General features: G+C 41.4%; 12 protein-coding genes across 14 annotated transcripts; 5 read left to right on the top strand and 7 right to left on the bottom strand.

Annotated features, from left to right (window-relative positions):
- Positions 1 to 24: 24 nt before the first annotated feature.
- LOC117792467 (histone acetyltransferase type B catalytic subunit) lies at positions 25 to 1,711 on the bottom strand. Its single transcript, XM_034632624.1, has 3 exons — positions 1,430 to 1,711; positions 872 to 1,373; positions 25 to 815 (listed from the first exon to the last, which is right to left on the bottom strand). The coding sequence occupies exons 1-3, from the start codon at positions 1,494 to 1,496 to the stop codon at positions 170 to 172; spliced, it is 1,215 nt and encodes a 404-aa protein (XP_034488515.1). The 5' UTR covers positions 1,497 to 1,711; the 3' UTR covers positions 25 to 169.
- On the bottom strand, positions 279 to 19,118 carry LOC117792469 (mitochondrial thiamine pyrophosphate carrier). Its single transcript, XM_034632627.1, has 6 exons — positions 18,776 to 19,118; positions 18,543 to 18,712; positions 17,599 to 18,317; positions 16,870 to 17,535; positions 1,446 to 1,450; positions 279 to 288 (listed from the first exon to the last, which is right to left on the bottom strand). The coding sequence occupies exons 3-4, from the start codon at positions 18,174 to 18,176 to the stop codon at positions 17,064 to 17,066; spliced, it is 1,050 nt and encodes a 349-aa protein (XP_034488518.1). The 5' UTR covers positions 18,177 to 18,317; positions 18,543 to 18,712; positions 18,776 to 19,118; the 3' UTR covers positions 279 to 288; positions 1,446 to 1,450; positions 16,870 to 17,063.
- Positions 1,985 to 4,036, top strand: LOC117792463 (26S proteasome non-ATPase regulatory subunit 12). Of its 2 annotated transcripts, XM_034632620.1 has the most exons (4): positions 1,985 to 2,149; positions 2,258 to 3,297; positions 3,361 to 3,517; positions 3,582 to 3,884. In XM_034632620.1, exons 2-4 carry the CDS (start codon positions 2,264 to 2,266, stop codon positions 3,882 to 3,884), a joined length of 1,494 nt encoding a protein of 497 aa, XP_034488511.1. In that variant the 5' UTR covers positions 1,985 to 2,149; positions 2,258 to 2,263. The 2 variants fall into 2 exon arrangements, with proteins under 2 accessions (XP_034488511.1, XP_034488512.1); XM_034632621.1 differs by lacking the exon at positions 1,985 to 2,149 and having other exon boundaries at positions 2,264 to 3,297; positions 3,582 to 4,036.
- Positions 4,235 to 5,701, top strand: LOC117792466 (histone PARylation factor 1-like). The gene has a single exon (XM_034632623.1). It carries the CDS (start codon positions 4,343 to 4,345, stop codon positions 5,645 to 5,647), a length of 1,305 nt encoding a protein of 434 aa, XP_034488514.1. The 5' UTR covers positions 4,235 to 4,342; the 3' UTR covers positions 5,648 to 5,701.
- Positions 5,656 to 6,627, bottom strand: LOC117792471. Its single transcript, XM_034632629.1, has 3 exons — positions 6,453 to 6,627; positions 5,968 to 6,395; positions 5,656 to 5,905 (listed from the first exon to the last, which is right to left on the bottom strand). Exons 1-3 carry the CDS (start codon positions 6,551 to 6,553, stop codon positions 5,727 to 5,729), a joined length of 708 nt encoding a protein of 235 aa, XP_034488520.1. The 5' UTR covers positions 6,554 to 6,627; the 3' UTR covers positions 5,656 to 5,726.
- LOC117792473 (ARL-6-interacting protein 1 homolog) lies at positions 6,854 to 8,594 on the top strand. Of its 2 annotated transcripts, none has more exons than XM_034632634.1 (3): positions 6,854 to 7,142; positions 7,214 to 7,600; positions 7,917 to 8,594. In XM_034632634.1, the coding sequence occupies exons 1-3, from the start codon at positions 7,119 to 7,121 to the stop codon at positions 8,118 to 8,120; spliced, it is 615 nt and encodes a 204-aa protein (XP_034488525.1). In that variant the 5' UTR covers positions 6,854 to 7,118; the 3' UTR covers positions 8,121 to 8,594. The 2 variants fall into 2 exon arrangements, with proteins under 2 accessions (XP_034488525.1, XP_034488527.1); XM_034632636.1 differs by having other exon boundaries at positions 6,857 to 7,142; positions 7,235 to 7,600.
- LOC117792462 (G-patch domain and KOW motifs-containing protein) lies at positions 8,497 to 10,381 on the bottom strand. The gene is made up of 3 exons (XM_034632619.1): positions 10,200 to 10,381; positions 9,390 to 10,117; positions 8,497 to 9,327 (listed from the first exon to the last, which is right to left on the bottom strand). Exons 1-3 carry the CDS (start codon positions 10,334 to 10,336, stop codon positions 8,636 to 8,638), a joined length of 1,557 nt encoding a protein of 518 aa, XP_034488510.1. The 5' UTR covers positions 10,337 to 10,381; the 3' UTR covers positions 8,497 to 8,635.
- On the top strand, positions 10,629 to 12,808 carry LOC117792460 (T-complex protein 1 subunit gamma). Its single transcript, XM_034632617.1, has 4 exons — positions 10,629 to 10,763; positions 10,823 to 10,884; positions 11,005 to 11,504; positions 11,561 to 12,808. Exons 1-4 carry the CDS (start codon positions 10,730 to 10,732, stop codon positions 12,597 to 12,599), a joined length of 1,635 nt encoding a protein of 544 aa, XP_034488508.1. The 5' UTR covers positions 10,629 to 10,729; the 3' UTR covers positions 12,600 to 12,808.
- Positions 12,790 to 14,019, bottom strand: LOC117792468 (N(6)-adenine-specific methyltransferase METTL4). Its single transcript, XM_034632625.1, has one exon. The coding sequence runs from the start codon at positions 13,963 to 13,965 to the stop codon at positions 12,880 to 12,882; it is 1,086 nt and encodes a 361-aa protein (XP_034488516.1). The 5' UTR covers positions 13,966 to 14,019; the 3' UTR covers positions 12,790 to 12,879.
- On the top strand, positions 14,208 to 15,067 carry LOC117792475 (chromosomal protein D1-like). The gene is made up of 2 exons (XM_034632637.1): positions 14,208 to 14,313; positions 14,588 to 15,067. Exon 2 carries the CDS (start codon positions 14,589 to 14,591, stop codon positions 14,955 to 14,957), a length of 369 nt encoding a protein of 122 aa, XP_034488528.1. The 5' UTR covers positions 14,208 to 14,313; position 14,588; the 3' UTR covers positions 14,958 to 15,067.
- On the bottom strand, positions 15,723 to 16,744 carry LOC117792470. Its single transcript, XM_034632628.1, has 2 exons — positions 16,703 to 16,744; positions 15,723 to 16,632 (listed from the first exon to the last, which is right to left on the bottom strand). Exon 2 carries the CDS (start codon positions 16,625 to 16,627, stop codon positions 15,761 to 15,763), a length of 867 nt encoding a protein of 288 aa, XP_034488519.1. The 5' UTR covers positions 16,628 to 16,632; positions 16,703 to 16,744; the 3' UTR covers positions 15,723 to 15,760.
- A 697-nt stretch (positions 19,119 to 19,815) lies between the features above and the next one.
- Positions 19,816 to 22,627, bottom strand: LOC117792464 (arrestin domain-containing protein 1). Its single transcript, XM_034632622.1, has 4 exons — positions 22,351 to 22,627; positions 21,125 to 21,492; positions 20,522 to 21,059; positions 19,816 to 20,453 (listed from the first exon to the last, which is right to left on the bottom strand). Exons 1-4 carry the CDS (start codon positions 22,460 to 22,462, stop codon positions 20,068 to 20,070), a joined length of 1,404 nt encoding a protein of 467 aa, XP_034488513.1. The 5' UTR covers positions 22,463 to 22,627; the 3' UTR covers positions 19,816 to 20,067.
- Between the last annotated feature and the right edge of the window lie 19 nt (positions 22,628 to 22,646).

The raw sequence follows: 22,646 nt of genomic DNA, 5'->3' as shown, positions 1-22,646 counted from the left end.
CACAAACACATATACACCTGTAGGTACTTTTTAATACATATTTATTCGACAGAATCCTACTGTAGGCTTATAGCAACAAATTGTATTTTGTAATCAACATATGAAGAACGAAAAACGTAAATAAATTAATCAACACCCAAATGGCATTTGTTTACTATGTATGTTAGGTCTAAGCCCGCAGCTTATCAATTGTATTTTTATAGTCTTGCTCGATAAGGACATACTCCTCCTGAAGCTGTTCCATGCGTTGTTTCATGTTGGGCAAACGAGCACGCATCATTTCCGTATCTATTTTGTAGCGTTCCATTTTTTGCAGATCCTTTAGCTGCTTATAGTAAACGGCATTAAGTCGCTTTTTAACTTCTAAGCGATAGGCTCTATACTCCTTTTCATCATGCACATTGGTGTAGTATAGACGCAGAAGTTCGTATACCTTGCGCACTTGACGTGGATTCAATTTCAAAGCTTCACGTGCTTCCCGCACCATTTCCTTGTTGAAGCCTTTGAAGATTTCGTCGCGTGTAAAGCATTTCAGTTCCATACACAATTTTGCATCTACAAAGTTCCGCAAACGCTGGAAATCTTCAGAGGGATCCTCAACGGTAATATCCACAACATTATTTTGCGACTGATAGAACTTGTAAATCGTTTCCACCAACTGTGTAGCCAAGCCAAGCTTCTGGAATGGAGGCAGTATAAGCATTTGACTAATGCGTGGCCTTTTGTTTTGAGGATACGCATAATACTCATAGACGGTGGTATAGCCAGTAGTGGCATACTGAACTTGTCCATCCTTGTTTTTATATTTCTCGTAGCTGCAATAGACTATAGGTTAAAATGAACACAAATAGAGCAGCCAAATTGAAATTACCAAATGAAATAACACCACTGGGCATCATCGGTGTCTATGTAAGAGGCAGCATCGACAAACCACAAGATGAACGTTTGCAGGCGTGCAAAGAACTTCAAAAATGAAGACATCTTGTAGTCGCACTGATAGATTTCAAAAACTCGTTCGCTGCCATCATCTCCGCGTTGTGTGTACTCGCTAAGTTTCTCGCCAAATGGCTGGAACTTGTCGGCTTTATCCAGCGTCTTCAGGAACTCATCGAGATTGATGAAATAGCAGCCGTCTGGCAGACTTTGAGCAATGGTAGCCACAACATCATCGGCTTTGATTTCCCCACCGGAAATTTCATTTACACGCTTCTCATACTCAATACCCAGATAGATGTGCAACGGTCCAGCCGTGTACAGCACGCGAACTTGTAATCCCTGATAGCCAAAAATGGTTTCCGACTCACCAAATATCTGATGGGCCATCGCAGGGTGAAATATCAAGGCGTCATTGTTGATGTCCGTCTTATCGCGTACTGCAAGCAAGCACATGATAATTATCACTGTTAACTACTATTAATGTTTTCCTTACTCAGCTTGAACTCCACCGTTTCTAGTGCATCCAAAACCAGGTCTTGATATTCCTGAATTTGTGCCATTTTGGTGCTAGATTTTCGGCTGCCTCTCAAATTGGCGCGTAAAATGTGTTCGTAGTTGTAGCGTTGAAACAACAAGCGCTTGCGACACTGACAAAGGAGTTAATATTAAATAGCACGACACTGTCTTTTGTAACAAAAACAGTTTAAAAACGTTTTTCATAAAACAATTGGCTATTAATTGTGATTTTTGCGAAACTTTACGCGGCTTAACAAAGGCTGAAGCGCTAGTGCTGTACAGTATAACAAAAAATCAACACTAGGGCTGCACAACTTACCGTACGTTTGCGCATTTTGTTTAATTTTAAAATTTTATCTCTATATTTAGTAGTCATTGTATAAAATCTGAATATATATTTTGCGTTTTCATCTGTATACTAAAAATTTGAATCACTCTATTTTTGATGTTTATTTCAATTTTGAACTGCATTGCTTTTCAAATACTGCTCAACACTGAAATTACGCGCAGCCAACTTAACATCATTTGTAAGCAAATTTCTGCAGAGTTTTAATCGAAATTCACCGCATTTATTTGCTTCAGCCCGAATTAAAAGTATATTTTTAAAACAGCTACCGCTGGAAAGTGCGGCAAAAAGTTTTATTTACTTCTATAAATATTAATAAATAGGCTTCGTTCGAGTTCGACGTAACAAAATGTAAGTAGCGATGCAGCAAAAGTTGCCTTGTCATAGTACTCAAGAACAGCAACAACAACAACATCATCAACAAAAATCCTTTAATAACTGCAAATTTTCACATTGCAGCTCATCATGGATACATATTTGTTTGATGGAGGTCGTATTACCAAAATGGAGGTGGATTACGAACCCGCCTGCAATGAGAAAATCCCACTGGCCAAGGAACTCGCCAAAAAGAATCCCGATGCCTTTCACGAGTCCATCGAAATGATGCTGCAGTTGGAGAAACAAACCCGTCTGGGCGCAGACATGGTCTCCTGCTCCCGTGTCCTTGTGGCTATCTGCCAAATATGTCTCGAGGCAGGCAACTGGAATGCATTGAACGAGTACGTGTCGTTGCTGGTGCGTCGTCGTTCGCAGCTAAAGCAGGCGGTGGTTAAGATGATACAGGAATGCTACACATATGTAGACAAGACACCCGACAAGGAGACCAAGCTGAAGCTGATCGATACGCTGCGTTCCGTTACCGAGGGCAAGATCTATGTGGAAATTGAACGTGCCCGTCTAACGAAAATCTTGGCGGACATTAAAGAAGCCGATGGCGATGTCGCTGGCGCTGCGGCTGTCATGGAAGAACTACAGGTGGAGACCTATGGTTCCATGGACAAGCGTGAGAAGGTTGAGCTCATTTTGGAGCAAATGCGCCTGTGTCTATTGAAGGAGGACTATGTGTCTACTCAGATCATTGCCAAGAAAATCAGCATTAAGTTTTTTGATGATCCGGCTCAGCATGATCTCAAGCTAAAATTCTACAATTTAATGATACAGCTAAATCGGGAAACATCGTTCCTAAATACATCTCGTCACTATCAGGCGATTGCCGAGCCACCTCGTAAAAAAGCCCCGGTACCCATGGAGTCGTCTACCTCTGATGAAAAAAAAAAGAATGAGGACAAGAAGGTAAAGGAGGAAGATGATAAGAAGTCGGAAACCGCGAATGCTGTTGAGCTCGAAACCGAACTGACAGATGCACAGAAAAAGGAACTGACAGACAAGCTGGTCTGCGCTGTGTTGTACTGTGTATTAGCTCCATATGACAACGAACAGAGCGATATGATGGCGCATTTATCCAAGAACAAAAAGCTGGAAGATGTGCCTGTCTATAAGTAATATGCCTAATTAGCTGATTTGTCATTGAGCTTATTAATATTGTGTCTTGCTATTTTTAGGGAAATACTGCGTCTGTTTATGTCAAAAGAGCTAATTAATTTCGATACTTTTAATGCAGACTTTGGCATGGTTTTAGCCGAGAACGAAATGTTTAAGGATAGCACCAAGCATGGAAAGAAATGCATCACTGAGCTAAAAGATCGTCTGATAGAGCATGTAAGTTCATAATGTGAGAATTCAATTCAAACTATAATTGTAACGACTAATCACATTTCAATAGAATATTCGTATAATTGCGATGTATTATTCACGATTGCATTTGGCGCGCATGAGTGAGCTCCTGAATTTGCCCACAAATCGCTGTGAGGAATATCTGTCCAAGTTGGCTAATACCGACACAATACGTGTCAAGATCGATCGACCTGCTGGCATCATTTACTTTACTACAAAGAAGAGTGCATCCGATATACTGAACAATTGGGCAACCGATGTGAATCAGCTTATGTCATTGGTCAACAAAACCTGTCACTTGATCAACAAGGAAGAGTGCGTCTACTCAGTTATGTGTGCTGTCGAGGATTAGTAGCATTTTAGTTTTATTGTGTTTTCTTTTTGAAACGCCTGCCCCCATATACATACATTTATTGTAATACTAACTAACCAACATAAAACTGATTCTTTTGTATTCATTGAATGAACTACAACAATTAAAACCAAACATCATTAAAACATGTACTAAGGGGACGAGCGAGATATCTGAATTATTTTTATCAGATTCCTATTTGCGCGCGCAGTTCAAAAAAAGCTAAAATGCGAGTCATGTGGAAAGTGTGACCAAAATGCGTAAACTGGGGGTATTTTTCTCATTGGTAGTCCAGATAATTTAAAAAGCATCGATATATGCTGCAGCTTATCAACCCTGCGTGTTTTTTGTTGGTGTTTGTCAGTTACCAAGAAGAAGAAAAAGCTCTGCTGACTATTGTTTTTAGTGTGAACTATTTGCCGACAACAAGAAAACCCGATTAATTGCATCTTTTAAATATGCCAAAGGAAGACTGTAAATACTGGGACAAATGCTATCAGCGTAATGAGGCCCATCTAGAAAAATACAATCACCCAATCAAGGAAACCGATACGCCAAAAATGGCGCCAAAACGTAAGCCGACTGACAAGGAAGAAGAGGTAGGAGAGAGTCCAAAAACCAGCAGTAGCAATAAAACTGAGGATATGATGGATGCAGAAAAGGACTGTGGCAACTATGAGTCGGAAACGGCGCAACTACACAAGGAGGCAATGGGCAATATAGCTGGCAAGAATTATATGGAAATACTGGAAAAGCGCATTCGTTTGTCTGTACAACAGGAGTATGATAATCTCTGTGAAAGCAATGAGTTCATCAGGCATAAGTTTCTAGTTGAAATGCCACCAGATTTCTATCAATTCTGGCAGTTTATAAACACACTGAAGAAGGACACGACCAAAGAAGCCGCACTTCAGCACATTGAATCAGTGTTTCAACTGCAATTGGTTGGCCCCTTTGAGTTTCTGGCTGGTAAATTTCATAAAGCAAAGATCGGTGAGCCTGGCGATTATCTGCGGCATTGGCGCTTCTATTACGATCCACCCGAGTTTCAAACCATTTTTGTGCGTAAAGGAACTGGCGTACACTATGGCTACTGGCGGGATGTGCCGCAGGATAAGGAGCGATTGCTACTGGCACGAAATGATTCCTCACAGAATTGTGAATTTCAATTTGTCGCTGGCAACGTATTTGATGCGTTCCTTTACTATTTGGAGCATGATTTTCATGGCACACCATTCACAGCGGCCCAAGTGGCTGCTACCAAGAAAGCTGTAAAGCAGTACATCAGTGATAATTCCTTGGGATTAGCGCAGCTTGATGATTTAACAAAAGAGCGCAACAAACGTGTTATGGCCAAGTCATTTCATCGTGCTGGCATCGTAGTGCCCTATGAACGGAAGTCACAGCAGGGTTACCGCCCGCTAACTGTTAGTGATGCGGAGCTTAAGAAAATTCTGGCGCTATTTGAGCGTAAGGATCTCAATGATGGCAGCGATAATGCCAAACAGGCTGTGCTCGAAAAGTTACAACCGGTTGCCAATGCGGCCAACATTGCGGTGGATGAATGTGATTTTGGCACAGCCTTGGAGTTGGGTCTCGATTTGTTCAGCAGCGGACATAAGGAGCTACACATGTTGGTCTCTTCGCTGCTGGTTCCGGCTTATTCATTACTCTCGCGGCCACAATTCATAGCCATTGCCAAGGCGCACATGGAGCAGCGCAGAAGGGATCTTAATTTGAGTATATTTGAAGTATTAAAATAAGTGAAATATATGTTTTCAACCGCACCAATTTATTAAAATATAATCAGCCACCTATATTACTGTCTATTTTAATTAATGCTTAAATATACAGGTAGGAGCTGTCCTTGGTGGGCGGCACATAGCGTTCGCTGCACTTCACGCCCATTTTTTGCAACAGTTTGATCACTGGCTGGGCAGCAACTCCGTCCAATGGCAACCTATCCACATAAATAACATATGAACTAACAGGCAGTTCCATTTGATTGCGCCAGCTCGCAACTGTGAAAGGAAACAGGAAGATATATCAAGTCTCATCTGGTGAATGCTACAATATAACTTACTGCCAGCTGCCACTCCGGCTATGAAATTGGGCGCCTCTAATTCCCTTACTGACTTGTCGTCTCCACTGCCACCCACGCTGTGCACAATGGCTATATCATCGCAGTATCTGTTGATCTCCTCGCTCTTATAGTCGACCTTTGGCTTCAGTGTGATTGTTAACACCCGTTTGGCCAGCTGAGCGTAGGGTATAAGCAACTCTGTAATTTCACCACTGTTGGTAAGATCCTCTTCTAGAGCGGCCAACAAGTGTCCACTAGAGCCATTTAAATGCAAAGTCGAAGCTTTAGCCGGTATTTCACAGATAAGTTTGGCATTTTGGAGCATCGAGCCGCTACAAAATTCGGTTGCATGCGGTCCCTCGACAAGCACAAAAAGCTCACTGGCAATGGGTGCTTCATTTTCGCCACCATTGAATTTGAGGTGCAACCTGTTAATATATTCAAATAGCCAAACCTTGTTATAAATTAAAATAATTCACACTCACTTTGCTGCCGGTTCAATGCTGTCAAACTCATCCTCTTCGCAGTCATCCCAAAACGCGCGAGACGAGGGTATATTTACTTCACCAAAGCCTGGGCAGCTCATTTTGCTTTATTTAAAATAAAAGTTGCTTTCTGTAAAAAAAAACAACGAAACGTTTCTGTTTGCGTTAATTTTGTTCAAGTCATTTTCAATCAAGTACGGTCGATAAGTATTTTAAACTTACTTGTCACACTTACAAATACGGAAGGCCAAATAGCAGGTAACAGTATAACTTTTCGCAGCTTTAAATATCATACCTTCAGAAAACCAATGACTTTTTAATTTTGAACATAATTTGAACTTACTTGTATAATTTTAATTTCCTTTGACAAAATTTGATATTTGTTCAAGTACTTGTCAATTGTGGCAGTCACTGGATCATTGAATTTAAATATCGCTCACCACTAGTATCGAGTATAATCGGCTCGGCCAAACTGCTACGTCAAGACGATAGCTTTCGTTGGCAATCGTTGCTATCGATGCTTTTTACATCCTTACTGGAAGCTCAATCTAACGAATTGATTTTTCTCAAAAAATAAAAAATAATAATAACGTTAAAAAGTAGCGTATTGCTTCGTAAACGACATACCCAATCGAAAGAATATTTGAAGGCGGCTGACTAATAAAGATGACAACTTCTCAGGTTGACCAGGTAAGCAAGGACTCAATTTCCAATTGCATTTTATAATTTACACACGCAACAAATGCCGCCATCATGAAAAGAACACAAACATTGAATTACAGAAACGTGCCCAAATCAAGCTGAAGCACGACCTGGAACCATTTCGCAATGCCATTGTGGGTGCCTATGGCGTTCTAACTTGGGAAAAGCAATACTATGCCGGTGTTGTTTTTGGAGCAATCAGTATCTTGTATCTGTTGCTCTGGTACATGGATTTGTCATTCATAACGCTATTCTCTTTGTTGGCACTGCTGGCATTCTTCATGGACTTTGTTATTCCAGTGCTATCGCGCTTGGTCTCTAGCGGTGGCAAATGGGATGGCGAACAGGAGGCCAAGTTTGAGGAAGTCTGTGGACAATTGTACGGCATTAAGTCCGGTATCGCCGACTGGTATGACTATCTGTTCAAGGAGCGCAAACCAACATTGGTGCGTATTATATTTGTGTAAGGCTTTCATACTCTTGCAGAGGGTAGAATATCATAAAATCTGTATCGCACTTAAAAGGGCGTGGCAGACTCCATAATGTATAGATATATGAGTCAATATAGCCATGTCCCTCTGTCCGTCTGTTTCAATGCAAACTTGTGTCTCATGTGTTGGCTATCTTTTATATCATCACAAATCTTGCTATATCGAAAATTAAATACAGATCTCTGCAAGCGTATTAAATCTTCTTCGTGCCGAAAATACCCTTTATATATTGTTACATTTACACTACTCACATTTTGAATATTTTTACTAGGTTGTGATTGTCATAAGCCTTGGACTATTGGCTCTGGCTTGGGTTGGTGCCATCATTAACAATTTATTGTTGATGTACTGTGCCACTGTGTTGGTTGCCATGTGGCCGGGATTAAATGAAAAGGATGTATTCAAATCCATTATCCAGAAAGCTTCTAAAATAGTCAATGACAAAATTCAGTACGGCAAAAAGAAGCTACAGTAAATTGATTTTAATTATTTATTTGATTATAATATGCATTATTAAATAAAACTTGGTATGCACACACACATACACACACGTACACACGCACAAAGACACACTCATAAGTCACCTACATTCGACCAAAAACCACGTAACTAAGTCATATATACTTGCCATTTTCAAAACATTACATTACATTATATTTAGTAATATCATAAAAGCCAAGTATACTATGCGCATATTAAGAGTATTATCATCCATCTAATAATGTAAAGCCATGACTTAAACATAAGATATTTTGGATTCCTATACGTCACCACATTTCTAACTTTAAGTTTGTATTGTGTATGTTGTATGGGGCCCTAAGAATCTCAAAGAAAAGACATTTTTGTGATTAATTTGTGAGTTAGTTGAAATTTTATGATAATCCTGCATAAGTATACAAGCTTAGGCGTCTACTTATAACACATACATATTTAAATAAAGTTTTCAAATGAATCAACAACTGATGCATGCTAATTTTTTTTATCTTAGTTCTACCTGGCACGCCCTTCCCGAGATCTGGAGCGGGTGCGAGAGCGCGCGTGTTTACTCTTTTTGGTTTTCTTTTTATGCTTGCTTGGGTGACGACGTCTTGAGCGTTCATCCGCACTACAATCGGAATCTTCAGAGCCGCTTGACCGACGATGGCGATGAGATTTACTTTTTGATTTCTTCGACTTTTTCTTCGATTTACTGCTGCTTCTGCTGGGGTTCTTCGACTTTTTCTTATCCTTGCGCTCGTAAGCTGAATCGGAATCACTTTCTGTTGATTCACCCGTGTCATCCGCTTCGTCAGAGGTGCTTTGTTGTCGTCGGCGGCTACTTGATTTGGAAGTACAACTGTTGCTGCGTGATTCTTGTCTACGATCATGATAACGACTTGTGCTGCTATTGTCACGACGATCTTCTGTCTTGTACGGTTTACGTTCCTCATGCTTGTAAGAATTGCGTTCCTCTGCATAACTCCTGCTCTCAGGTCGCCGTTCCTCAAGCTTAATGCTGCGCTGCTCGTTCTTATATGGTTTGCGATCTTCATCCTTTGTTCTGTGTGATTTACGTTCATCCTCCCGTTGACTTTCTCTACGCTCTGTCCTTGTGCTTTTTCGTTCCTCTGACTTCTCGCGTTTAATAATGATTTGACCATGCTCATTTTCATGCTTCTTAAACTGCTCGTACTTGGCCGTATCTATAAGAAATTTCAATTATAGTTAATTTGTTTAAACATGGATATATTTTATTGTCGCTTACTTATACATTTTCCATACTGGGAATACTCCTTGCGCGATACGGGTTGGCAAAGAAACTCATTGAACGCCTCCTTTGTGCCACCGATGGCCATTTTGACAATCACACGGCCAGCATGATCGTCGAAACCTTCAATTTGTCCATACTGATCCTTTTGCTTGCCACCCAAGATCCGTACGTAGGCTTGTTTCTTAATCTCCAACACTTCATTTTTTTCCGGCTGCACCAGTAGGGTCTTTGCCTTGAGTGCCTTGTCAGCACCCAGTCCCATGCCTTTGGGCCGCATGAATGGAGCATCGTCCACCGGAGCTGTGCCCTTCTTCTTCGACACGGGCGGCGGATCTACCCAGCCCATACCGCGCAACATTGCTAAACCGAATTGTTGTATGGGAATGGAGTCATAATCATCTATGGTTGATTCCTTAGCACCATCCAGTGGCAGTTCATCAGCTTTAAGTGCTGGTAATACAAGCTTTTCACCGTCTACAATTTCATTGCCGTTATCCTGTGCTGCTGCAAGCAGCTCACGTGCGGCACGCAGTTCCAGGTTTGTGCTGTCGTTATTGGATGTGACTTCAGCTATAGATTGTGGCTCTGCTGTTATCTCCTCGGGATCTGGGTCATCTTCACCAAGCAATACAGCGCGTCTTTTCATCAGACTTGCTAGCGCCGTTGAAGTCTTCTGATTACTTGCCAACTGTATGACCAGCGGTGCTATCTCTTGCTTCTCACTAGTTGCGAAGAAAGGAAATAGAATTTCTTTATTCTATATGTACATATACATATGCGCATTTGTAAACAAAGTAAACTTACGCGACAAGTTTGATTTCTTTGCCTTCGAGGCATTTTATGAGCTCCACTTTGCTTTCTTCTTTTGGAGCTTTGATGGGCAAAATGTTTGGTTTCTTAGCAACTTTGCTAAAGCCAAAGGATATCTTCTTGGCATCCATAACGCAGTGTTTGTGTAAAATGCCGCTGGAAAACGTTTATAAACAAAAAGCGCAACAGCTGTTGTCCCGGCGTTGCCAGTCCGAGCAAAGTTACCAATTACTTATCGATATCTTTCGAATGATTTCGCGTTATTTAAATATTTTGAGCTTGAAAAACTTTGTTTTAAATTAATCTACAATTTACGAAGGTAATTTTAAAGTCATAATTAGGCTATCTATCTAAAAAAATAGATCATTTTAATTTATGTTATCGAATCTTCTCGAACCGTGCGTCATCGTGTCTAACCTCAAAAATAAACGTCAATCATTCTCTATCGAACAGCGGCAACAGCAAAACGCGAGGCACGAGTTCTTTTATTTTCACATAGAAATTAATTAAAAACCGCTTTAATCATGTTTGGTGGACAGCAACCAATCCTCGTGTTGAGTAAGTACAATGTTTTTAATACACCCTGAACAATTTACTAGTTAATTCTGTGCACTTAGGTCAAAACACAAAAAGAGAATCGGGCCGCAAAGTGCAGTTGGAGAATATTCAAGCCGGAAAGGTATGAGTGTGCGTGTGAGACTTTGTGTGTGTGTGTGTAGCGCTTGTGACTCACATGTCTGCGTTTGTTGTGAATTTTTGACCATCTGTTAAAGATTTGTATTAATGACGACTCTTTCAGGCTATTGCCGATGTGATAAGGACATGCTTGGGCCCCCAGGCCATGTTAAAAATGTTAATGGATCCCATGGGCGGCATTGTGATGACCAATGATGGCAATGCGATACTGCGTGAAATTACCGTGCAGCATCCAGCGGCCAAGAGCATGATTGAGATTGCTCGCACACAGGACGAAGAGGTGGGCGATGGCACCACCTCTGTCATTGTCTTGGCTGGGGAAATGCTTGCCGCTGCCGAGCCATTCCTGCAACAGCAAATCCATCCCACCGTTATCATCCGTGCCTATCGTGAGGCCCTCGAGGACATTGTCAACTACCTGCAGTCCGATCTGAGTGTTCAGCTGGATGTTAAGGATAAGGCCAAGATGGCTGATGTGGTCAAGGCCTGCGTGGGCACCAAATTCATTGGCAAGTGGTCGGATATGGCTGTTAAAATCGCTTTGGATGCTGTGGAGACTGTTACACTGAATGAGAATGGTCGCTTGGAGGTTGATATCAAGCGGTAAGTGCTGAATGAATATTTTAAGTGTGCATCATACTCAATTTGTTTCCATGTAGTTATGCTAAGGTGGAGAAGATTCCCGGCGGCGCAATTGAAGATTCCTGCGTGCTGAAGGGCGTGATGATTAACAAAGATGTGACACATGCTAAAATGCGTCGCTACATTGAGAATCCTCGCATTGTGCTGTTGGACTGCTCCCTGGAGTATAAGAAGGGTGAAAGCCAGACAAATGTGGAGATCATTGGCGAGCAGGACTTTACCCGTATGCTGCAAATCGAAGAAGAGTTTGTGCAACGAGTTTGCGCAGATATAATTGCCGTTAAACCGGATCTGGTGTTCACCGAGAAAGGTGTCTCTGATCTGGCACAGCACTATCTGCTCAAGGCAGGTATCACAGCTATTCGACGACTCCGCAAGACGGACAACTTGCGTATTGCGCGTGCCTGTGGTGCAACAATCGTGAATCGCACGGAGGAGCTTACCGAAAAGGATGTGGGCACTGGTGCCGGACTCTTTGAGATCAAGAAAATTGGCGATGAATATTTCACGTTTGTCACACAGTGCAAGGACCCCAAGGCCTGCACCATTCTGCTGCGCGGCGCCAGCAAGGACATACTCAATGAAACGGAGCGCAATCTCCAAGATGCTTTGCATGTTGCTCGTAATCTGGTGCTTGAACCGCGCCTTGTCGCTGGCGGCGGCGCCGTCGAGATGGCTGCTTCCCAGCTGCTCACCCGTAAACAGGTAAAAGGACCTTACACTGCTGTAGCCCATGCATTGGAGATCATTCCACGCACATTGGCCCAGAACTGTGGTGCCAATACCATTCGCGCCTTAACTGCACTGCGCGCCAAGCACGCTTCCCACACTGGTCCCGGTGTCTGTGCCTGGGGTATCGATGGCGAATCTGGCGAAATTGTCGACATGAATGTCAAGAACATCTGGGAGCCACTGGCTGTTAAGCTGCAAACTTACAAAACTGCTGTGGAGACAGCCATTCTGCTTCTACGTATCGATGATATTGTTTCCGGCTCAAAGAAGCGTGGTGGCAACGAGCCTACCAACCCGGCAGCCATGGCTCAGGGTCATGAATAGGCAAACAACATCAAATACATGTGTATTAATAATGCTTAATATCTTAATACTTAATTTAACACACAAAACAACAACAAAACCAAACACCACACACAACACCACCCCCAACACTACAAATGTTTAACATTTCGCCTACCCTCACATACAAAATTTTTGTTGCATTTGCTCTCATTAACAGTACACAAATAAAAACGATAATAAACCTTATAAACTCTTTATTTATGTATTTACATCAGGGACCGCAATTTTTATTACAAAAATTGAATGTAAATATCCTTTGCTATATTTTCGTTAATATACAGTCGTAGAGGCGCTCATCCATCAGTTTTAAGACCTCCAGGCCTATAGATGTGAAGTTAGGCTGTAAATATCGGGCAAAGAGCTCCAGGCAGTTGGGCTCCGCTTGATCTCCGCTGAGTTGCAAGTGTTGACGCAGCCATTCCAGCAAAGGCGGCTTATGCGAGTGTATAATGCTGGGAACGCTGAGGAGCATCTCCGTCTGTTTCACACCCAAAGCATATGTCACATCGCTGTCAGCACGACACGCTATATAGAGCATCTCGTAGGGCTGCTTTTGAGTGGCATCAGCTGGATTCAAGTTGCCAATTAGTTGGTGTTCCGTATTCAGTTTGTACCAGCGTAGTTTATGGAGCAGTCGTAATCTCCAACTTGGCAGCAGCTGCGTTTCCAGTGCCTGCTGGTGTGCAGTTGAGTTTGTGCACCAAATGGCCACCAATGTGTGTTCATGCGTGAGTTGGCGCAGCGGCAACAGTGCAAGCTTGTCATTGTCGAGCATGGCATATCCCAGTTCCTGCTTGCTCCGCTTTAACCGCCGGATATACTTGTTGCGCCACGGCGGATCAAGTATAATTAGATCATAGTTAGACAATAGTTGCGGTAGCAGTGCAGTCATCTGTTCCACATCGTGATTGTAAAACCGCACAGACTGTGGTATAATAAAAGTGCGGCTGGTGCTGTTGAAATTACTTCCAGGTACTTGGAACTTTTGAAATTTCCCGCTTATGTTGCTGCCGTGCAGCTGAGGCAGCTTGTACACATCTTCCCAGTGGCGTGGCAATGTTGTCTTTGCATTGTTCTCAGTTGCCTTGGGCAACAGCTCCAGGTACTCTTTAATGTTGTCCACTTCGTCATCATTGGCTGCCTCATCCAATTTACGTTTTCCTTTCTTTAGCTTCTGCTGCAGCTGTTGTTCCGTTGTCCTTTGTTGAAAATTGAACAACTGCAACTTTAATTGATAAGTCTCATTATCAGCCACTGCCGCTTTGTATGCTTCGTTAATTAATTGTCTATGATTAAGCAACAAAGCATGCTTATCCTTGTTATATTTTGATTGCAACTTTATCATGTTGAAATTGTTTTGCTCAACATAATATCGATAGAAAGCAATCGATTAAAATAGCTGTGCTGATAAAATTCCTCCGGTGCACTTTACGAATTCCCCGACGTTCATAGAATTTAAGACAAATAATTTATTTATTATTGGTAATAAACCATATACTTTTATGTGGCATTCGTAATTTGGCGCCATTTTATTGCACCTATCGATAACATATGGAAAATGCTGCAATACGTTGGCAACGCTAGCGTCGATAACATCTAATTACATATGCCGGCCGGCACCAGAACGAATTGATTGTTGCCTTTTATTCTTTTGAATAAAGAAAACATATTACAAAAGAAAAAAAATAGTCGAGTAAGCAAAGTATTTCAAATTACATTTTCAATTAGATTTCTGTAAGAATCGGTAACAGTGTGTGTATATCGATAGGCTCTGCAACACCGTTGCAACGAAGAACAAAATAAGTGAGAATCAATCAAATACATAGATGCCGAGTCGATTTTCATTTTGGAGGGATTTTTAGTGCGTCTGCCATTTGAAAGTCGTAATAGAATTTCTACTGGGAAAAAATAAAAAAGAAGCAATTAATCTTATTTATAACTGTGCGAAAACTTGTGTATATTGCCAGAATGGAGGATATTGCTGTGCCGAAAAAGCGTGGACGCCCGCCAAAAGCGAAGACTACGGACGCAGAGCCAGAAGTGGACAATACGACTGAAACCATTCCAAAAATCCCAAGAAAGCGCGGCCGCCCGCCTAAGTCCAAGGGGCGTGGCAGACCTCCAAAGGCAGCTACAGTATCAAGTGCTAACGAAGACAACGACAATGATGAAGACGAGGACAATGATGAGCAGCCGATGCCCAAATCAGTGAAATCACCCGGAGAAAAGCGCGGACGCGGACGTCCACGCAAAGAGCCCATACCAGAGCCGGAGCCAGAGCCAGAGAACAGCGAGAAGGAAGAAGATGATGAAGATGATACGGATTCAACAGCATGAGCTACTTGTAAATCATCAAAAATCAACAATGCCAAGCCAGCTAATGATTATCACATCGATTTTGTTGTCAACTTCAAAATAAGAATAATAAAAACACTTTTATATATGTATTCTTGTTTCTTTCTTTTCAAATTTTGCAGTAAATTGTAAGTCTCAGACGTCCAACTGGTCCATGGGGAAACACACCAAGGTAACGAATGCCACTTTGGTGAAGTACCTTCAATAATTACACCATTAGTGCGCAAGAACGTTCATACTGCAAATTTAAAACAAAAAACTAGTCGGAAAGGCTATAGTCGAGATCCCGACCATAGGATGGATATCCGTTACTTACTTCAATTTATATACAAGTACTTTAAAGAAAATACTTGTTTTGCTCTGAAAACTTTTATTCGCCATATCTGCGGTTCTACTGTCCGATTTTGATGCGATTCAGATAATACTAATATAAAGTTAATTATCATAAAAAACGTTTTATCTTAAAAACTGTCTTATAGTCTTCGAGATCCTTTTGTTCATGCGCACGGACAGACGGACAGACACACATGGCTATATCGACTCGGCTATTGATGCTGATCAAGAATATATATACTTCATAGGGTCGAAGATGCCTTCTTCTCCCTGTTACATGCATTCCAACTAACACAATATACCCTTTTACTTATTTTTTAAATAACTGGTATAAAAAGCTTTTATTTGATCAGACGGAGGATTTTAGTTTATACCTCAATTTTGTTATAATTGTTGTATACCCATTTAAAAAACTTAACAAAAAAGTTCTTAATATTAAGAGATCAGGTCTATCAGGTTTCGTATATGTGTTGGATGTCTTCCAGAGCTTCCTCCGGATATCTGCGTTCTCCCTTCCTGTCGTAATCTTGTAGTTCTGGATTTCTGTGCTGAGCAATATATCGCAAGTATCCCCTTGTGCTATCATGCGGTTCAGATTGATTTGATATCCAGCCATTCGATCGTTTTGTTGCATATTTTGTGACGCCATGAAAGCTGCTCAGTTCGGACCATTTGTCGAAATCGACACCTAGATAATTATGACCTCGATTTACGATAACCACGTTGACATCTTCATTGGCCAATAGCTTAGCCAGCTTACGTAACTTTCCTATTTGTAGGAACCAATAATAGGTAGACGGATCGTAGAACATTACAAACAGATCCTTGTTATTTTGAGCTTGCAGTTGATAATAATTTTGTGGCGGGAAATCGATGTCTTGAATTGGATTCAATACAACAGCTTCAAACATTTTGCCCTTCAGAAGTTTCTCACAGAAATCCTTAATATATTTATAGCTGAAGAGCATGTGCATCGTATAAATGCATCCATCGCTGTCCACGCCAAAGAGCTGAGGTGGAACATCTGCACGAAAGCTTCCAAAATCATCCGAACTTAAAGAGCTGTGAAACGTTTTAACCGTTTTTATATCATGAGCTTCAAACTTGATCCTTCCAACATATTCCAGTGCCAATTTCTCAATTAAATCAGTCCATTTCTTGAGCTTCTTGTAATGGTGATCAAAGTAATGAAAAGCGACAATCCGCACACCTGCAAACCTTTTCGGACTAGTCGATGCTGAACTCGTTGGAGGTAGCCAGATTAAAGAAGGTGTACCATTGGTATCTATCGATGTAACCATTACCAATGGTGGATCCATTTCTTCTACGATATATGATCAAATCAATATACAAACGAATCTCAATAAAGTAAATAATTCAACGATATTACTCACGCTTTTAAGCATTCCATTTCACAAGAAAGCTCCGAAAACAGTGAGACCAGCTTTAAATAAAAAAATACCAAAAGCTGTTAAAAGCGTCTGCAAATTTAAACTAAATGCGTAAATGCGTTTTTGAATACTCTGCGAATTGATGGAAACATTTGTATATTGAAATATACATGAATAACTTAATAGAATAAGATACAAATTAATATAAAACAAACCCGTACTCGAAACGACAACTAATTAACAGATAAACTAGCCTTAATATCATTTAAATTGTTGCGTTGTAAATTTGCATATAAAAAATAGATTCTGTGGTGTCAACTTTTCCCCTACTTAAGTGCTATATAGACAATGGATTCACTTTGCACTAGAAGCGCACCTGTTTGAGCTTATCATAAATGCTAAAATACAAGGCCGTCGTCAGACTGGACTTGAGGAGCGTGGGAGCAACGCCTTTATAAAGACCACGTACTCCCTCCTGCCGCACCGTCTGCTGCAGACAGTCCCAAACGCCGTTGCATTGAAGGGTTTGTCCAAAGGTCTGACGATTTCGCTCAAATCCTTGAATTTGTAGACGTTTCTTGATTAGATCAAACGGATACACAATTGTCTTGGACAACATTCCTGATGAGGCGCCAAGCACCAAAAGCGTCCATGTTGGCAACTTGCTGCGATCTTCCACCTCGAAGAACGTGCACGCCGATTCGCTGAACAGGCGATATGCCATAAAGTTGGTGCCCATCAACGGAGCAATCTGCAATAGAGCCGAGGATAATCCACGGTACATTCCACGGGGTCCCTCCTGCCGCACAATGGCTGTGACTGCGCGTGTTGCATTACTGCAAAATAATGGAAGATGGAGTAAAGTAGGACTATACAAAATAAATTAGCCAATTAGCTACCGATATCCTTTGCTGGTATCCTGCGCAATGAGGCGTGTGCGTATCACATCCAGCGGTGTGGAAATGATTACTGCAGCAGCGCCAGCTGCGGCGCCACATATGAAATTCGATAGATGCGTGTGATCCTTGAGGTAGTGAGTCTGTTTAGCCAGCAGGCTTAGTTGTTCATACGTCCAGAACTGACAGATGCCGTACATAATGCTTAGTACCTGGGCGGGATTGTGACCCTTCCAGAAGGCCAGTAGACCCTCCTCGCGATAAATGGTACGCACAGCCTGATTTATGGATGTGTATTTGGAGGACTGCAAGACCGCTGGACTGCTGACAATATGTCCGGCTGGCTGCAGCGTCAGCTTTTGAGTTTTGCTTCCCAGTGGCTCGACCTGCAGCTGGAAGCGTATCTTGAGCACATCCAAGGGTTGGCAGGTGGAACGCGTTATCGCTGCCGACATACCGCCGGCCACAATCTGTTGCAGTTGCTCCCTGGTGCTGTGTGTGCGACGTGGACTGACCGGTGTGGATGTGGGCGTGGCAGACGCTGGGGCGGCGCCAGTGGTGCTTGTTACCGCTGGCGTCATATCGCTTGTTGTCTTTTCAACTGTCTGTACCGATGTTAATGCCTCTGCTTGAGTATAACTTTGTGTACTTGTGCTTGTGTGTGTGTTGGTATTCGTGCTGATTTCACTTTTATTGCTGCGGCTGCGTCTTCAATGGCATTTCTGTAAATCATACAAAACAACAACAAAACAGCGGCATTAATTTTGCTGTTAGACAAACAAAATAGCTTCACAATTTGTCGTCACTCTACTGAAAAATTATTCAAGGTGCGCCCCGGACTGACTTAAATTTTGCCGCAGTCCGTAGTCTTCAGCAACAATTTATGGCGAAATTAAGTGTGAAATAAAAGTTTGATGAGATGAATGAAGATCGTAGGCCAAACTTACATGGTGTCATGTGTCATGCCCAGTGGAGCGAGTTCCACTTCCCGATGTTGTTGTAGTCGACAATATCTCGAAATAGACTAGGCTATACAAATTCATTCAGTCAACGGAGTCTTGTCTTTATCAGCGATTTCACTTTTTTCGTTGGTATTCCACTGATGCTAAAGGTGATGCTGCCAAACCAAAGCAAAGATAAAGCACATGCATTCGATATGCATAACAAATGAATAACTTACCTCAACAAAAATTACAAATATTCACTGTACATATGTACATATGTCAACAACAAAGTCGACTGTCCGCTGCCAGAGTGCAGCGCTTACTGTTCAGTTGAGCGGTCGCTCGACGACGACGCTTCTTCATTACAAATTACAAGTAACGGCAATACTATTGCGTCAAAACTTTCTTTTACCGAACGCGTTCATATGTATGCTTAATAACTTTTAGTTTCGGCTCAGTGGTGTTGATGCCGCTGCAGTTTGCCAAAGACTTTATTCACAGAAACCGGTTTCGAAACAATTTTCGGCTATTCACGATTGAAATTGAAAACAAAACTTGGCCTCCAAGTTACGTCAAGTGCATGCATGTCCAACAGAGTCACTGTTGCCAACTTAGCTATTTTATAGCTGCATCTGGCTATTTTCAGAGTTTGTTTGCTAGAAAAATTTCAAAATTGCCAGTAGCTGCCTATTTTAAATATGTGTTCAGCCAAGTTTTGCTCCAAATATTTATTTTTGTAAACTGTGCAAAAGTGCCCACAATAAAACATTTAGATGCTTTCCAGACAGAAACAGCTATTGTTCCTCCTAAAAACTTCGCAGCACTGGTGTGAAAGGCTGCCACCCGACCGAAAGGTTGCCACCCTGCAAAATTTCCATTTTCATCAAATTGCAAATTCAAACCTTCATTAAAATGCTTTCCCTAATTTTATATAATTTTGAGTTTTTACTTTACTTAAAATTATTGGTTTTTGCGTTTTAAATTTGTGATTTTATCAGTGATGAGCGACAATATCGACAAAATAAGTTGACCATCGGTAACATCGTAGCCATTGATAACCATCAATACATCGAGTTGTTTATATTCTAATCAGATTTTAAGTATATTTTTATATATTAACACATTTATTGTAAATTTGTTAATCCGCATCTCAGATGAACCTGATTTGTTTTTATTTTTAATTGCATTTTCTTTTTCAGAGCAATGAAACTTGTAAAAAAAAATCGAAAATATTTAAATTTTTCATATAAAAGTCCAATAAGAAAGAGTTCTTATCTACTCGTATGGATTATGTTTAATTAAACGAACTAAATCCCTGATTGAAGGTTATTTAGTTCAATTAAATCAAACCCATAGGGTGGCGTATTTAAGCAAAATATAAAAAATCTTATTTTGATATTTTTTCTAAAGATACCACGAAAACGAAACACTACTTGTTTGCCAACGATTTGTCGATATAATTGCGTGGCGTTGCCACTAAATGAGTGCGCGCGAATATATATTCAAAAAATCTTGATCAATATATTAACTACTTCCATCCTATTGAACCTGTGGCATCAGCTGGTGCACTGGGCGTGGGCTGATAGCCCGGTGGAATGCTAAAGCCAAGCACTTCAAAATTATTACCAGTCGCTGGCAGAGCTGCGGGTGCTTGTACGGGATATGGTGGCACCTTTAGAGCTTCGGCGGCTGAAGGTTTCCCTGCTGGCGAAACAGGATTTGGAGTATATTGGACTGGAGCTGCTGGTGGAGTGTCCGCTGCTTTTGGATAAAGACTAGGGACGGGTGATTTGACAGCGCCGGATCCATTAGCAATTCCTGGCTGCCCATCGAACAGATAAACCGGATAGCGTGGTTTAAAAGTGTTGGACTCAAAATGTTCACTGCTCACATCCTCCTGGAAGTTGGGCTCAGCTGCAGGCAGAAAGGATTTAAAAAAATTCGAACACGGATCTCGATCTCGATTTGTTTACCCTACTTACACAGTATACGCTGGCTTCCATTTGTGCTGCTAGGTTTGGTTTTCTGTCCGGGTCCCTTGTCATCAGCACTGGCCAACAGCGGAACAGTACCTATGACAAGTGGAAAATCCATCACCAGATCACCACCACCATGTAAACGAGAGGTTTTCGCAATGAAACGCAGTGTGTAGCTAATCCGAACGGGATCGCGATCGCTCAGAGTTGTTGGAGCTGTGGGCGGCACCAGTAGATATTCATCAAACTGCGCCTTGTTATGCTTGTCCACCTCGCCACAGTGCTTATCGGCTATCCGAGCTTCCGTGGACATAAGATGCTCCTGATCATTCGATTTGCCGCGATAGGTGATGTTCCTAAATAAACGCACTTTCACATCCTGACACTGTACATCTGATTGATTGTCCAGCACAATGTGAAAGTGTACTTTCTGGCCTGGCACATAGGCGCTGTATGAAGTACTCACATCCATAACCATGGGCTTTTTGCCGCCAAAAATTGAGCCCCACCAAAAGGTTTTTTCCTCAATGCGTTTCAATGGTTGCTAAAAGAATATTTGGATATAAATTAACAGATTTATAGAAATTTAACATCTGATGTAAGACGTACCACAAGTTCCGGATTTACATTCAAATCGTTGGGCAGTATAACTGTAAAGCATTGCTGAAATATATTATTGTAACGCACGGCTCGATCTATGGTAAGGGTCACTTCGTGTTTAACCTGGCCGTGAGTCCCGTTGAAAGAGGTGGGAGCCTGCGGTGGTATGGTGGTCTGAAAGGGAAATACGTACTTGCCCTTGGGCAACTCAAGCTGCGATCCACCACTCTGACCATACACATATTTATCGTTACTATAATAGATCTCTGTGGCCGTATGCGTCTCCAGTGTTTTCCCCAGCTTGCCATCGGCTCCGGGCTTTTCTACACTTTCCTGCCAGCGCGTCTCCACAAAACCGTTCACAGTAATATAGATTGCTAGAGGGGAAGAGGCAGTGACAGGGGCATGAAAGTAATTGACTTAATTTCTTTGTAGCATTATTAAGCTGCAATGTTGTGTGGGCTGTCTGTCCATAGATCAAGCGTGTCAATCCGTCCAGTTAAATTTTGTTTAATTCAATTTTACTTGACTTGTCCCTGACTTTTTATAAATATGTACGATTATGTTGTGTATACACACATTATTTTAGGCCCTTAAAAAACCAGTTTAAACTTTAAAGCATCATTACAGTTTTTTTCATAACTTTGCAGAGGTCATTAATGGTTAAAATCGGATAAGTATAACACATGTCATATTAATACAATCACTCGAAAACGGACATAAAGGCATTACCAAAAATTTTTTTTTTTGATTTAGATCAGAGTTTAGCAAAGCTTGTGGAAATAAACTTAACCAAATAATATTTGTATCATGTTCTATGCAGTTTTTTATAATTGACTTTTATTGTTGTAGTAAAATTATAAAATCGTAGTTTACAAACCGCAGTTCAGTGCAGACCGACAAATATCTGGTACTACTCGTATTCAGTAACAACAATAATAAACAGCAGCCACAAATTTCAAAGAAAAACTAGTTTTGTTTTACTCTCCCAGCAATATCATAGTGCCGACACTCGAATATATAACAACATTAGCCACCGGCACAATAACAAAAGAAATAACAATAATAGCAATAACAATAACAACAACGATGGCTCGAATACTAATGAAGCGAATGCTCGTCAAGCCCTGAGAGTTCTGAATACGCAATGGAAATGGATGTGAGGAGGGTTCCATGACGTCATGTCATCCACAGACACAAATCCAATGTTATTACGTCTTGGACTACACACTTACAGCGTATGGTCTTCGAGCGTTCTGTGATGAGTTCAGCTGTGCCGGACACAACCTGACCAGCATAGTAGACACCCAAGACGTTATCAAAGGTAAAATTTACTTTACTGCTCATCCTTAGCGCTACGGTTATACTTTGAATATCTCAAGCTAATAATTGCAGAGCCTTGGTGACAGGTAGTGTCAGGATGTTTAGTTTTGTGCCAAGCAACAAAGAACACACACGAGGCCAGGGCACAACGACTAGTAAACGCGTTGCGACCACAACAACTGAACGCAAGCAGCTGCAAATTAATACT

Source organism: Drosophila innubila (genome assembly GCF_004354385.1).
Source record: "Drosophila innubila isolate TH190305 chromosome 3R unlocalized genomic scaffold, UK_Dinn_1.0 2_E_3R, whole genome shotgun sequence".
NCBI lineage: Eukaryota > Metazoa > Arthropoda > Insecta > Diptera > Drosophilidae > Drosophila > Drosophila innubila.
Note: the sequence above shows the minus strand (reverse complement) of the source record. Positions and strands in the feature narration are given on the sequence as shown.

What these genes read in the sequence shown, in the direction of transcription:
- LOC117792467 (XM_034632624.1), bottom strand. Translation starts at nt 1,496, where the DNA reads ATGGCACAAATTCAGGAATATCAAGACCTGGTTTTGGATGCACTAGAA. An exon ending in AACGGTGGAGTTCAAGCTGA is followed by an intron (nt 1,374 to 1,429) that starts GTAAGGAAAACA and finishes GCTTGCTTGCAG; the next exon opens with TACGCGATAAGACGGACATC. An exon ending in CAGTGGTGTTATTTCATTTG is followed by an intron (nt 816 to 871) that starts GTAATTTCAATT and finishes AGTCTATTGCAG; the next exon opens with CTACGAGAAATATAAAAACA.
- LOC117792463 (XM_034632621.1), top strand. Translation starts at nt 2,264, where the DNA reads ATGGATACATATTTGTTTGATGGAGGTCGTATTACCAAAATGGAGGTG. An exon ending in GAAGATGTGCCTGTCTATAA is followed by an intron (nt 3,298 to 3,360) that starts GTAATATGCCTA and finishes TGCTATTTTTAG; the next exon opens with GGAAATACTGCGTCTGTTTA. An exon ending in AAGATCGTCTGATAGAGCAT is followed by an intron (nt 3,518 to 3,581) that starts GTAAGTTCATAA and finishes ACATTTCAATAG; the next exon opens with AATATTCGTATAATTGCGAT.
- LOC117792466 (XM_034632623.1), top strand. Translation starts at nt 4,343, where the DNA reads ATGCCAAAGGAAGACTGTAAATACTGGGACAAATGCTATCAGCGTAAT.
- LOC117792471 (XM_034632629.1), bottom strand. Translation starts at nt 6,553, where the DNA reads ATGAGCTGCCCAGGCTTTGGTGAAGTAAATATACCCTCGTCTCGCGCG. An exon ending in AGCATTGAACCGGCAGCAAA is followed by an intron (nt 6,396 to 6,452) that starts GTGAGTGTGAAT and finishes ATATATTAACAG; the next exon opens with GTTGCACCTCAAATTCAATG. An exon ending in AGCCGGAGTGGCAGCTGGCA is followed by an intron (nt 5,906 to 5,967) that starts GTAAGTTATATT and finishes TTCCTTTCACAG; the next exon opens with TTGCGAGCTGGCGCAATCAA.
- LOC117792473 (XM_034632634.1), top strand. Translation starts at nt 7,119, where the DNA reads ATGACAACTTCTCAGGTTGACCAG. An exon ending in CAACTTCTCAGGTTGACCAG is followed by an intron (nt 7,143 to 7,213) that starts GTAAGCAAGGAC and finishes CATCATGAAAAG; the next exon opens with AACACAAACATTGAATTACA. An exon ending in AGGAGCGCAAACCAACATTG is followed by an intron (nt 7,601 to 7,916) that starts GTGCGTATTATA and finishes TATTTTTACTAG; the next exon opens with GTTGTGATTGTCATAAGCCT.
- LOC117792462 (XM_034632619.1), bottom strand. Translation starts at nt 10,336, where the DNA reads ATGGATGCCAAGAAGATATCCTTTGGCTTTAGCAAAGTTGCTAAGAAA. An exon ending in AAAGAAATCAAACTTGTCGC is followed by an intron (nt 10,118 to 10,199) that starts GTAAGTTTACTT and finishes CTTCGCAACTAG; the next exon opens with TGAGAAGCAAGAGATAGCAC. An exon ending in CCAGTATGGAAAATGTATAA is followed by an intron (nt 9,328 to 9,389) that starts GTAAGCGACAAT and finishes AATTTCTTATAG; the next exon opens with ATACGGCCAAGTACGAGCAG.
- LOC117792460 (XM_034632617.1), top strand. Translation starts at nt 10,730, where the DNA reads ATGTTTGGTGGACAGCAACCAATCCTCGTGTTGA. An exon ending in GCAACCAATCCTCGTGTTGA is followed by an intron (nt 10,764 to 10,822) that starts GTAAGTACAATG and finishes CTGTGCACTTAG; the next exon opens with GTCAAAACACAAAAAGAGAA. An exon ending in TTGGAGGTTGATATCAAGCG is followed by an intron (nt 11,505 to 11,560) that starts GTAAGTGCTGAA and finishes GTTTCCATGTAG; the next exon opens with TTATGCTAAGGTGGAGAAGA.
- LOC117792468 (XM_034632625.1), bottom strand. Translation starts at nt 13,965, where the DNA reads ATGATAAAGTTGCAATCAAAATATAACAAGGATAAGCATGCTTTGTTG.
- LOC117792475 (XM_034632637.1), top strand. Translation starts at nt 14,589, where the DNA reads ATGGAGGATATTGCTGTGCCGAAAAAGCGTGGACGCCCGCCAAAAGCG.
- LOC117792470 (XM_034632628.1), bottom strand. Translation starts at nt 16,627, where the DNA reads ATGGATCCACCATTGGTAATGGTTACATCGATAGATACCAATGGTACA.
- LOC117792469 (XM_034632627.1), bottom strand. Translation starts at nt 18,176, where the DNA reads ATGACGCCAGCGGTAACAAGCACCACTGGCGCCGCCCCAGCGTCTGCC. An exon ending in GATACCAGCAAAGGATATCG is followed by an intron (nt 17,536 to 17,598) that starts GTAGCTAATTGG and finishes ATTATTTTGCAG; the next exon opens with TAATGCAACACGCGCAGTCA.
- LOC117792464 (XM_034632622.1), bottom strand. Translation starts at nt 22,462, where the DNA reads ATGAGCAGTAAAGTAAATTTTACCTTTGATAACGTCTTGGGTGTCTAC. An exon ending in ACGCTCGAAGACCATACGCT is followed by an intron (nt 21,493 to 22,350) that starts GTAAGTGTGTAG and finishes CTTCCCCTCTAG; the next exon opens with CAATCTATATTACTGTGAAC. An exon ending in TGGAAGCCAGCGTATACTGT is followed by an intron (nt 20,454 to 20,521) that starts GTAAGTAGGGTA and finishes TTCTGCCTGCAG; the next exon opens with CTGAGCCCAACTTCCAGGAG.